This window comes from Aulostomus chinensis, chromosome 23, assembly GCF_037954235.1.
Source record: "Aulostomus chinensis isolate RoL2024-O1b breed Wild chromosome 23, RoL_Achi_v1.0, whole genome shotgun sequence".
Lineage (NCBI taxonomy): Eukaryota > Metazoa > Chordata > Actinopteri > Syngnathiformes > Aulostomidae > Aulostomus > Aulostomus chinensis.
Window position 1 is genome coordinate 9,277,752 of NC_141342.1, and position 13,190 is coordinate 9,290,941.

The 13,190-nt window shown below is 42.1% G+C and overlaps 1 protein-coding gene across 2 annotated transcripts; it reads right to left on the bottom strand.

Annotated features, from left to right (window-relative positions):
• Positions 1 to 3,708: 3,708 nt before the first annotated feature.
• LOC147239408 (uncharacterized) lies at positions 3,709 to 11,601 on the bottom strand. Of its 2 annotated transcripts, none has more exons than XM_086195948.1 (19): positions 11,487 to 11,601; positions 9,409 to 11,232; positions 8,778 to 8,940; positions 8,615 to 8,683; positions 7,994 to 8,115; positions 7,722 to 7,847; positions 7,386 to 7,498; positions 7,062 to 7,173; positions 6,873 to 6,971; positions 6,622 to 6,793; positions 6,393 to 6,518; positions 5,899 to 6,024; positions 5,673 to 5,797; positions 5,419 to 5,568; positions 5,020 to 5,129; positions 4,774 to 4,885; positions 4,584 to 4,682; positions 4,328 to 4,499; positions 3,709 to 4,216 (listed from the first exon to the last, which is right to left on the bottom strand). In XM_086195948.1, the coding sequence occupies exons 2-19, from the start codon at positions 9,442 to 9,444 to the stop codon at positions 4,083 to 4,085; spliced, it is 2,166 nt and encodes a 721-aa protein (XP_086052074.1). In that variant the 5' UTR covers positions 9,445 to 11,232; positions 11,487 to 11,601; the 3' UTR covers positions 3,709 to 4,082. The 2 variants fall into 2 exon arrangements, with proteins under 2 accessions (XP_086052074.1, XP_086052073.1); XM_086195947.1 differs by having other exon boundaries at positions 7,722 to 7,871.
• Positions 11,602 to 13,190: the final 1,589 nt, after the last annotated feature.

Genomic DNA, 13,190 nt, shown 5'->3' on the forward strand with positions numbered 1-13,190 from the left:
TGTGCACAGTTTCTCTCACATGGATGGTGGAACACCAGCGGGGGTTGATGTAGAAATTCTACCATTATCATTCATACAGGGATCGAGTGCCTCCTCAGGACTATTATGACAAGGACTGGGAGGCCGAGGGTCACAGGAAGTGAACTTCTTACCTCTGTAAGTATGAAGTATGACCACGACAGGTGCTCTCACCATTACCACCTCTTTCACCACCACCATCGATCCAGAGAGGACAGGGATCTTGTGCGTAGAGGGCATTCATATTCTTACCGTGAGGAGTGTCACAGTCACTGGTGGTGTCAACAGGAGACACGAGATTCTCAGAGAATAAAAGATATGAGCCACATTAAGGAGAGGGAGTATCATCCATCAAAAGACAGTTCCTTGCCTTCCGCAATGCCCGAAAGCACCACCAAATCCGAAGATTCGCCCTCTCTCACCTCCACAACAGTTCCAAATAGAGATCACGCAAGGACTCATCTGAGCAGAGAGAAGGATGAAAGCTCTCAGAGCCGTCACAACAAAAGACACAAAAAAAGCAAGAAAAAGAAGAAGTCAAGGGAAGTTGGGTAAGCAATACCATCCTAGAATCCTCATAGTTTCCTGTTGGGGCTGTCACCTTTTATTCAAATTTGAATGTTCACTGGAAGGTGGGGTGAAATGATGGACCAGGACTTCAATCACCTTTACAAAGTCCCATCTTTATGAGCTGATCAGACAGTTTGGAAATAGTTCTCCTTGTTAACCAGCAGTGGGAGTTCTAAAAGTTCCATCAGCTTGACCCGATGCATGGCTCTGACTGATCAGTTAACCAAGCAAATGTTTTATATCGTAAATGGAGGAAAATTACCAGCAGAGCTCTTTAGACCGGACCGTCACAGCACTAAAGCATCTGAGAGGCAGCATGTGGATTAGTTTGGGTTGTAAACTGTTTGTTAACTTTGTTAAAGGAAGTGATCGTACTGTTACTCCATAACAAGTCAGCGGGCTCACCTGCTAATGTCAGCTTACCACCAGACAAAGGTAACGGAGGCTCCACAGACAAGCAGAGCAGTGTCCAGTGTTCATCCGCATTAGACTTCATATTATTGTACTCTCAGCCACAGTCGGCCCCTCGCCACATGCTCATGAAAGCTGTCATGGGTGGAACTGCACCACAGCAGCGAATCCCCAGATGAACCACAAAGCCTGGAGCTTGAACATCTCAACTGCTGCTCAGTGGAACTCAGGACTTGAAAACTTGTTCTCATCCATCATGGATGTCCACCTGATTTCAAATATGAGTGGAACAAAGGGAAGATGTCACCATATCTACAAAGCTGCAATGTTTTTTAAGTTTCTCTTTTTCTGGAGACGAAGCTTTGTGACGGGCTCCTGTTTCTGGCCAGGAGATGCATTCTGGGACGGTGGGTAAGTGACAAACCCCCAACAGTCACACAATGGTGCCAGGAAACGTTTAAAGTTCTGCCTTCAGAAAGACTCACTGCACGAATGAAAGGAAATGACGGTCTATTTGAGAGAACGTGGTCGGCCTACCTAAGATACTTACCTCCACCCCTCGAGGGAAAACTTTTACTGCACTGATGGCTACATTTAATTTATTGAAGTATACAAAATTTGATTTATCTCATTACTTCTTGAGTTGACTTATTTTTATTATCTCTAATTGAACTTGTCTTCAGATAATTGTCAACTGATAACTGACAGTAAATGAGTTCCAGAGTAGGAGACAATGCACAATGATAAACCCCCAAATACTGATGAACTATTTTCTTTTCTCTTGAGCCACTCCACTGTTTTTCTGGTGCCTCTGGCAGCTCCATCAGCAGAGCAGGTCTCCTCACATGGAGGTGGCCCCGCTGCCCTGCCCTCAACGTGACTTGACAGCCAGCGGACTCTTTGTGGACACATTGGACCTGTGACTGAAGGCCCTTTGAGCCCAAGACCAAAGACACATTCACAACCTTCAGAATGAATTTGGAGCATAAAGGCAATGATTGATATGAAGTGATATAAGATGTACTTTTTTAAAAGTAAGATGTGCTTTTTCTTAAGTAACCGATGGAAATTGTATAAATGCTAATTAAAAATGTCATTATTTCTAAATGTGGTAAACAAACTCCATATCTGTAAGTGTAACCTCTGCCTGGTGTATCTTCTTTTCTTTTGGATGAACTTCTTACAGTTGATCTGGGTTATCACAGTCCAGGGTTTATTCATCTGCAGGCACAACATAAAATGCAAAATCATCGTGGGTGGACACAGTGCACACGCTCTCTGCAACACAGCACACATCGTTTCAGCGAGCGATGCACTGCACCAACAAACTTCCCTCCTAGCAACGTTAAAAACACCTGAAACCCCGTAGTCAACTCAATACACACAGCAATATTGACAACAAACAACCCAATTATTTCTATATGTGGTAAACAAACTCCATATCTATAAGCATGAACACAGCAGGGAGTTGAACTCCATTCCAGCTCTATAGAAGGACCTTGAACAGTGTTTTGCTTTTTCATGACATCAGGGGAAAGCAAAACCTTCATTAGCAACAACATTTGATGATGAAACCTGAGTGTGTTATATTAGTCACTTCAAAACCAGAATATACACACTAGTATCAACAACATTTGATGATGATACCTGAGTGTGTTATATTAGTCACTTCAAAACCAGAATATACACACTTGTATCAACAACATTTGATGATGATACCTGAGTGTGTTATATTAGTCACTTCAAAACCAGAATATACACACTTGTATCAACAACATTTGATGATGATACCTGAGTGTGTTATATTAGTCACTTCAAAACCAGAATATACACACTTGTATCAACAACATTTGATGATGATACCTGAGTGTGTTATATTAGTCACTTCAAAACCAGAATATACACACTTGTATCAACAACATTTGATGATGATACCTGAGTGCATATTATATTGACTCATATTGTATTGCAGTTACTCACAAGCTGAACCAGTCACTTCTGGGTCTGGGAGGAACCGGATCCAGCTGTGTTTCCATCTAGCAGCCCTGGGTGGGTGGAGTCAGATAAATGTGGGAGGAAATATACATTTATAAAAATACAAATCTTGACACTTAACAAAATTGAAGATTGTGTTGATCCCTGAGTCAATAACTTATTTTTATATTCAGTATATTCCAGTGTGTTTGAGTTAATTCTTGAACTTTATTTATTCCTCACAGCTTTGCATTTAAAAGAATAACTAAGCACAGACAATGAATAAATGAAGACCGGTGCAAAAGCCAAGAGTCTGGATCTGATTGAGGAAATATTTTGAATCAATTTTAAAATCTATACATTGAGACACGTCGTATTTCAAAGTCCTTTTGATTGGCATTGATGTGAAAGGGTCTTAGTCTCAATCATCTGTTTCCAGATGAATAAGAAACAGAGAAAAACATGACAACAGTCAATTGAACTTCAAATATTTGTTAGCTCAATTAAACAAGAAGAGTGTTTGCTGCCAAAACTGTTCTTTGTTTGACCTTAAAAGAGTAAAACCACCAAAAACACGAAGCAGTAATTTGGCAGTAAAACAGCACTACTGAATACTGCAGAGCAACACAAAGTAAGAGCAAACGTCTGCAACCTCGTGACATGGTGAAAGAGCGCCCTCTGGCGAACATGTGCGACATGTAATTGCCCTGTCATTCAGTGAATGATCGGCCTCATAAAATGTGAAGTAGGAATGAAACACTGTGAAAGACACATGAAGACAACAGGAAAAACAACAACAACACAAGAGGCTGCAAGCAAAAACTAGAACTGCATTTAGCGTGGTTGACAAAAACAGAAAACACTACAGTGAGGAAAATGCAATCACAACCAAACTAACATGAAAATAATTTTTTTAATATCATGTTATCATGGGGTGGCACGTGGTGCAGTGGTGAGCACTGTCGCCTCACACCAAGAAGGTTCTGGGTTCGAGCCCCGGCTGGGAGAAAAATTCAAAACCCCTCCCCAAAATTTTCTGCATGTCGGCCATCAGACTTGTTGGTCCTGTAGTTGCACTGTATTTTCACCAGTGCTGAGGCACACCTGCATTACTCACAGGCCAGTTTGCCATCAAAAGAGGAGAGGGCGATGGCAAACGCCTGAAAGGCACACATTGGGAAGGAGTAATCCATGGTGAAGGTGTCCTCTGCCACGCGTCCAAACTGCATCACAATGTAGTCCTCTGGAAAAGAGACGGGAGAGCCAGAGGAGACAGACAGCAGGTAAGTGAGGGGTTTTTATTTCCTGTGGATAAGAAAAGAAGAAGGAAGAAAGCAGGTCTTTCTTTTCATACTATTTTCAGGGTGGACGAGCTGGAAATTTTTCACGGACGTCTGTGTGACTCGCCCTCCAAATTCAAGAGTGTAGGACCGAGTCTGCTCATCCCACTCGGGGCTCTTGCTCTCCAGGGTGATCAGTCGATCCAGGTTGTTTTTGGCTTGGCACGTCAGAAGGCTTTCCTGCTTCTGAGATAAAATATCATGGATACTTTAACTGCAGCCTAAAACACAATACATGAACTAATTTTGCCGATACTTTTTTGAACGTACATTTTTTGGACGAACACACATTCTGGCATCATCCTCCAGGATACCAGGGATGACCACTGTCATTTTCCTGGGACCCATCATCCCAAGAACATTCGTCTCCTGGAAAATAAGAAATGATGGTGTTAGAGATTTCCTGTGCTCATACATGGTGTTTATGGATACTGAGTGGAGAGAGTAAGACTGGACTCACGTAGCAAATGGCTGCTAGCTCTTGTCGCACTGCCTCACTCTCTGCGACCGGAACGTCCTCTGGGTTTTCCCCACAGTCATAGACTGTGAACTTGTTACCCAGGAAATTGGACCTGAAACAACATGAAAAGAAACAATGCAGATGTTACAGATGGAGTTTGGAACACAGTTGGATTACGATAAGAAAAAAATGGATCTTCATTTGCTTTTGGATAGGTTCCAAGGGAGAAACCAAATAAAAGAATACCTCAGTTTGCCAATGCAGCTCCTGGCTTTTCTGGACTTATTTGTTAGGTCAGTGGAAATCAGGTAGTAGGAAGTTTTGCACGTCTTCTTTCTGGCAGCCATTAGGAACACCTTTTTTTTGTTGACACAAGAACAAATATCAAAACACAGATTATATTTCATCAGAAATTTGAAAGCCTAAGAAACACAGGTCCTCAGATCTAAAGAGGTACTTCTTCATGACTTGTTAATACCTGATATAAAAGGCAAAAGTGGATCATGAATTAGATACTGAATAAAGACAGTAGGTAAAGCTTCTAAACCAGAATTCATCATTTCTTTGTTCTTGGAAAGTCCCACCATATCAGAAATAAAATCCAAATGCAAAATTACACAGTTCAACTCTGGAGAAAGTACCAACCTTCTTTCCGTCTTCCCCCTCCATGTGGAGCTGATAAACGGGGGGGCCGTTGCTCTGGTCCCTGGTGATCCTGCACTGGATGATCTCATGTCTGGGAGCAGGATGCATGGCGAACTCATGCAGATCCTCCATAGACCGAGGAGATGACGACTGAAATGACAAAGTCACTCCATGAGAAGCGTTTCATCATTTTAAAATGATTTCAATCAAAATAAGCCGACAAAGATGCCTTTGACAAGAGATTTACATCCTACCCTTAAATTTGTGTCGCTCCCTGCAGGTTCCAGCCTGGGGGTGGAGAGAGGGGACAACATGCTTGGTGAAGTTGTCCCTTCGTTCTTCCAATCTGTGTCTTCATCGCTCATTTGGCTTCCGTCACCTGTTGTGTAAATAACACACACAATATTATTCTAGTGCTGCTGTTTTCTGGATTATAAAACCATCTCATTTTTGGACTGGTGTCAGATTGTGTGGTCGTACTTGATGATGGAGACACAAGCCTCTCAGGACTGTCTTCCTCCTCTTCATCCTCACTTTCACTCTCTTCTTGGGTGGTCTTGTAGGACTTCTGGGAGCCTTTTGTCCACCTGGGAATCAGCTCACCAACTGGAAAAGCAGAGAGTTGCTGAGAAAACTCATGAAAACAAAGTGTCTCCTAGTTTTCATGTTTGCTGGATGACAACATAGGACACAAACACACGTTTGGTCTTCTTCCTGGGCACGTGGGGTTTGAGAAAACCACCACCCAAATCTGTTAGAAGTGCATCCTACTGGCATCCAGTGGTGGACAATAACAAAGTACACAAGAAGTACAGCTTGCATGAGTATTGCCCTTTAGTACATTTTCCAAGTATCTCTACTTTACTTGTGTTTTTTTTATATTTGGTCATATAAATACAAAAACTATTGAAATATTGAAACTGATCCATCAGGCTACCATAAGCACCTGAGGCACACCAGCATGGGTTACTCACATGGCACTTTGCCATCAAAAGTGGAGAGGGCGATGGCAAACGCTTGAACGGCACACATGGGGAAGGAGTACTCCATGGTGAAGGCGTCCTCTTCCATGCGTCCAAACTGCATCACAACGTAGTCCTCTGGAAAAGAGACGGGAGAGCCAGAGGAGACAGATGAGCAAGGGTTTCTATTTCCTGTGGCTGATGAGAGAAGAAGGAAGGCAAGAAGTCTTTCTTGTCTTACCATTTTCAGGGTGGACCAGCATGAAATTTTTCTCAGAGGTCTGTTTGACTCGCTCACTCAGGTCAAGGGCGTATGACTGAGTCTGCGGATTCCACCTGGGGTTCTTGTTCTCCAGGGCGATCAGTTGATCCATGTCCCCGTTCGCTTGGCGCATCAGGAGGGTTTCCTGCTTCTGAAGTAACATATATGACTTTAACTGCAGCCTAATCCATGACACATTTCATAAACTGGGTGATATTTTTGAAACATACATTTTTTGGACGAACGCTCACTCTGGCGTCATTCTCCAGGATACCAGGGATGACCACTCTCATTTTCTTGGGACCCCAAATCCCATGAACACTCCTCTCCTGAGAAATAAGAAGTGACTGTGTTAAAGATTTCAATGTTGAGATGTGGCGTTTATGGATACTGAGTGTTGAGAGTCAGACTGGACTCACATAGCTAATGGCTGCAAGCTCTTGCCGCACTGCTTCACTCCCTTTCAAGTTCACTTTCTCTGGCTTTTCTCCACAGTCATAAACTGTGTACTTGGTACCCAGCAAATTGGACCTGAAAAACAAAGAAAAATAATGCAGACATGAGAGCCGAGCCAAATCAAGAAAACAGCTCATCTATAATCAGTGAAACAATAATCAATGCACATTTAATGTTGCAGGTACTGTCTCTTTGGATCAATAATCAACTCTCTTTTTTCTTCAGTGTCTAAAGTCACTGGTTGGTTTCAGATTCATTTCCATGGTAGAGCCCAAACAGAAGAATACCTCAGTTTTCCAATGTAGCTGCTGGCTTTTCTGGACAGATCAGAGAAATCTGTGGAAATCAGGTAGTTGGAAGTTCTGCACTTCTTCCTTTTTCTGGCGGCCATTAGAAACACCTTTGTGTTGACGCAAGAACAAATACAAGAGAAAATGAATCGAAACTCAATCGAAACATGAAAGCCTAAGAGCAAGGGTCCTGGACTCTAAGGAGGTACTGCTGATTTTTGAATATCTGATCTACAAGGTAAAAGTGTGTCATGGATTAGTTTCATCATAAAGCCAGTGGTTATAGCTTATTAACCGTGATTCATCATTTCTGACTTAAGAGAAAGTACCAACCATCTCTCCGTCTTCCCTCTCCATGTGGAGGTAATAAACCGGGTAAAAGCTGCTCCCGTCCCTGGTGATCCTGCACTGGATGACTTTGTCTTCAGGAGCAGGACGCATGGCGAACCCCTGCAGATCCTCCACAGACAGAGGAGATGATGACTGAAATGACACATTCACTCAATGAGAACCATTTTATCACTTCAAAAATATTTCTTGAAAGGATTTCAATCAAAATGACCTGCCTAAGACGCCTTTGACAAGACAAGAGATTTCCATCTTACCATGTCATCATCTTCACTCTCTGAAGAGTATTGAAGCGACTCTGCACTTTCTGTGTTTGAGTCTTCTTGCCTGTCATTTTCATCCTCCTCCTCCTCCTCCTCCTCTGTTTGCCACCCGGCACCTGTTGTGTAAATAACACATGAACACACACGTAACATTATTCTATATGTCTTCTTTTTCCAGGGTCATGATTGCCCAAATTGACTCGTAAGTCAAGGGAGGAAAACTCTAGTGACTCTGCAAAGGAAGAGACCGCTAACTGCTGTGAAACACTTTAGTTTTATGATATCAAACATGAGAATAAAGAGGTCTTTAACCAACAGCCAGATGAATGTGAACACGTTTCACATTTGTCATGTTTACGTCCACAATGATTGATTAGATTTTTTTTTTTTAACATCTCTAAAATATCTCCAGGTTGATTTGACCACAGACCTTATTTTAGGCTTTTAAATGAAAACCCCTTCCAAAGATGGACTGAGTTGGGGACGAGGGAACCAGACATCCAACAGTTCTACTTGTTGTATTTGGAGTTTGTGGTGGAAAATATGGATCCAGCCATGTCCCTTTCAAACAGGCTCACGTGAAAGACTCAAATAATCTGCTGCTTCTATTCTTACGTGTCATGTTGGTGGTCGTCCTCATGTTGAACTTGTTGAGTGCGATCTCATCCAAGGCATCTTCAGGCTCTAGAAAACAGGTTTTATGGATGCGGTGTTTCATTTGTTAGGTCTATTTTCTTTTCCTCTGCTAAGAATCATCAAAAATGCTTGTGGTCCTCACCACTCAGGGAGGAGTCGCTGAGGGACTGGCTGCTCTGAGGCGTCTGGCTCAACTGAGTGTTGCCAGACTCTTGCCAGTTGCATCCAACGCAAGACAAAGGTATTCCCTCTGATTCCAGGTATTTCCTCAGGCATTCCTCTTGTATTTTGTTGGGTCTCCATAGCTGAAAGAGAAAACATGTCAGCTTCACATTCGCGCCAAAACTGACAAGGTTGTTTTTGTTGTTGTTGTTGGGCTGCTGCCCCTGCAACCTGACCCCAGATAAGCAGAAGCAAATGGATGGATGGGCTCATGCATCATTGTTACTGTTTCATACGACTGATAGTATGAATGGGGTCCAAGATGGCAACGCAAAGAGTTTCTACTGTACGAAGACTTCAAGTTGAGCAGGTGATTGTGACAAGTAGCCGTGACAGCTAAGACAGCTCCACCTCAGCCCCAATCACTTGTTAGCTCACATCAAAAAAGAACAGAAGACAATGCTATGCTAACTTTTATCAAAGAATTCCCAAAGTAAACATGCACTGTAAACATTTAACTAAAAAGGTCATTGCAAAATCTAAAAAGCATGTCACCATTTTCCCCCATCTAGGATTTGTGCCAGTGACGTTAAATGGTGAAAATTCTTTACCGGTTCATCCTGCCAACGTTGTTCCTTGGAGTTCATGTTTGTTTCCTTCAACCTTCAACAGAACCTCTTCAAAAGAGGTATCAGACAGTTGTCTTTTGGCTTGATGTTGGTGGAGTTGTTCTTGTGGTGTCGTTCGTTTCCAAAAGAACTTTTTCATTCTTTGTCAAATAAAGTTCTACTGTTACATTCAAGATGGTGATGATGACAGCCAGATGACATCACTATCAGACTGAGATGACAAGAAGACTGGCAGCCATGATTCTGACTGAATTTACCTTCAGAATTATGACTGTGATCTCACCACAAATTATGAACATCATTTAGATGTTATTTTATTATTCTTTTTATTTTGAAACATTTATTTTCCTGATTTAAAAAAAAAAATGTAATGTGGCATCTGCTTAACCCAGTTAGTCAACTGGGAACCAGTTCTCATTTGCAATGACGTATTGGATGAACACTCAGCTTCAGCATCACCACTGAGGATTCAGTAAACTGGAAATGTAATCTTGTGGGAAAACTGTCACAAGTGAAATGTTTTTTTTAACTGAATTGATAAATTTCCTTCATTCACAAAAGTTGTTTCTGCCTTGTTGAAGATGAACTTAACCCTTTTCATCTGTTTTGAACAGAGTGATTATTTATCAAAGAAACATTACGCGTCGCTAAATTGTTTGTAATTTATCCTGAATACTTTGGACACACCAGACATTGTTCTTCCACCACTTTCAAGTAATTCTCTGAATTTTTCTTCAATGTATAGTGATACTCTAGAAATTTGCTCCAAGTGAAAAACAACAAAGACAGTGTCAGAACATGAACATCACGGAATTGTAACACAAAGTGGGACTTGGAATGTTGGGGTGGAAAAATAAAGGCTACTTATACCAGTGAATGATACTGACAATAATTGTGAAATTTTAGCATTATTTGGTTTCTGGTCTCCAAACATTGTTCAACAGGATGGACCTTGATTCTATGGCTTGAGATGTCTGTTTTTTCCCCCAAATTTTCGGAGGGGTGACAGGCATGCAGGGTAAATTTTTGTATACATTCATCCATCCGTCCATCCCATCATCTACCGCTTATCCTGTTCAGGGGTCATGAGGGGGCTGGAGCCTATCCCAGAAGCCTTCGGATGAGAAGCGAGGTTCACCCTGTACAGGTCGCCAGTCCATCAGAGGGACAACACATAGAGACAGACAACCACTTGCCCTCACAGCCACGCCTACGGTCAATTTAGAGGATCCAATTAGCCTCGTCCCCTCTTGATGTCTTTGGATTGTGGGAGGAAGCCGAAGTAGGGGAGTTGGGGAAGTTGTCACGCTGCAATTATTTCCTCCAACAGGGGGCGCAACTAAAAAGTGGAATACTAGTTTTGTTTCTTTACATGGTCAGGTCTCATGTTCTGAAGGGGAAGAGAACAGCACATTGTGAGTTGAGATGAGCACCAATTAACCATTTTCCACAACCCAAAGTAAAACAAATATTAACTTTATAGATTTCAAAATAAGCTCATTTCAGATAAAAAAAAATCCTAGCAGTGTGACATGTGGACTTGTTAGAGGAGGGATTAAGGCATCCTGTCATACCTCAGTCATTGTTCTGTTTTAAACTACCGTTCATCTAGAGCCATCATTAGCAAAGAAGGTACTTTGAGGCAACATGTCTCAGTTCGGGGTTTGTTGTCACGTGTCAACTAGACAGGAGACAGGGGGATCTCCAAATATTCTGGTTCAGAGAGGCAAGGCGTGGAGGTTGGTGTTCCCGTTAAAGAGCACGTAAGTGGCAGATATTCCTTTAACGTGGTTTATTCACTGCGGTCTGTAATCACAATACAGGAAAAAAAACGAACCAAGTATAAATAATAAAGTAATAAAGGACTGTATGAATGAGAACTATTATTATATTATTGATAAACAGCACGTCACAGGAGGCTCATGTACACTATGACGGATATAGATTAGCTTACCTTATTCAAATAAGCATAAATTAACATCAGTCCACTCTCAGATAAATAAAACAAGTTATCACAGTATCAGCATTTAACTAGAACAGTAAACCGTCATGAAACTCACCTTCTGTCATTTACACTCAGAGATAAACCATGGAAAACCAATGGACAAAGGGAAAAAACTCAACGAACTGCTGCCGGGCGCGTGCCAATAGCAAGAACTCGCTGCTATATTAACGTATACCGCACGCGAGTGTGGTGCGTTCACAAGTCTCAGGAAAACCCTTGTGCATTCAAGAACATAGGAAACATGAAAACTTAGCGATAAACCCTATAATTTGCAGCAAAATAATCAAAAACTGTAAATGAACACAACACGGACTTTCGAACAACAACTTATCCCAGAATAACAACTTTCAAAAAGGATTTTAATTGACATGGTGAGTCTGCTTATTTGCAGTTCTCATAATGACATTTTGACTTTATTTTTTACAGAAACAAGAGTGGTTTATAGAAGAGGAGAAGGTGAGAAGACATGGTCAGGAATTATAAAAGAAAAACAGAACATGCCAGTGCAGCACCTCACGTGATGCTAAGGGCAGTCAGGCAGGTGACCCTGGCTAATAAATCAATCCGGACTACAGCAAAGGACTTTCATGTCAATTACCGAACCTTGGCTCCTTACTTCACCCCAGCTGAAATACAAAGTCAGACACCTGTCCCAACGACAGTGGTTGGATACAAATCACCAAGGCACATTTTTAGCACAGAGATGGAACTGCAGCTTGAGAATTATATTATGAGATCAGCTGACAGCTGTTTTGGTTTGTGTCCAACCAGAACTGGGCCATAAACCAAATTAATTTGATTTGATTTTTTCAATCAATATGAAAAAAATTAAATCTCAAAATTAGTTTAATGTTTCGACCCGGTGCGTGTAATACACACAGTCACCACAACAAGCACATACATGAGGAGGACTGGCGCTGTTTCCTAAGCAGACTGCGGTCCGATCAAGAGGAACATTGGCTTATGCCCATGCTTGTGCCTGACAGACACACATGAGAGATGGAGGCGGCAGAAGTCACAGACACGGAGCATGATATTGTTCAAAAAAAGGGAAGCGTGACTTCGGTGGTATGGACATGGTTTGGATTCGCGAGGCTGGACACGGAAAAGACCAGCGCTTTGTGCAAACTTTGTAAAAAGACGCTGAAAACGAAGGGAAGTAGCACAACAAATCTTTTCCAGCACATCAAGCAACAAGAGTGGAAGCAATGTGTGAGGCGCCGCCTTACAAGCATTGACGCTGGCTCCATGAAAAAAACCTCCACCAAAGTCACAGCCAAGTGTTGCTGCGGCGTTTTCCAAAGCTACGCCGTATGACAAGTCAGGAAAGAGATGGAGGGACATTCCTGATGCGGTGGCCTTTTACGTCGGCAAAGACATGTTACCCATCTACTCAGTTGAAAAAGTGTGTCGCCTACCTGTCCAACATGTATGAATCAGCGCAGCTCATATCATCATTTCCTGAAAGGGCACACTAAGTACTGCTGTAACTTTGCAATGTCAGTAAAAATGAGTAATTCTTGAGTTCTTGAGAGGGCTGTCACAGAGTTAGTAACTCTCTTAGCTGACAGGCACACCCAAGGACCAAGCAGGCCTCAGCCTGACAGTGAGGGTGCTGAAGTTGGGCAAGTAACTCTGGCCCAAAGTGATGCTGAGCCAGTGTGGAAGAAGAAAAAAACCTTGGGGAGTTTTGTCCAAAAGCCACTGATTACTGCCCAGATGTGTGAGGAAGACAATATCAGAGCTGATCTTTCAGCTT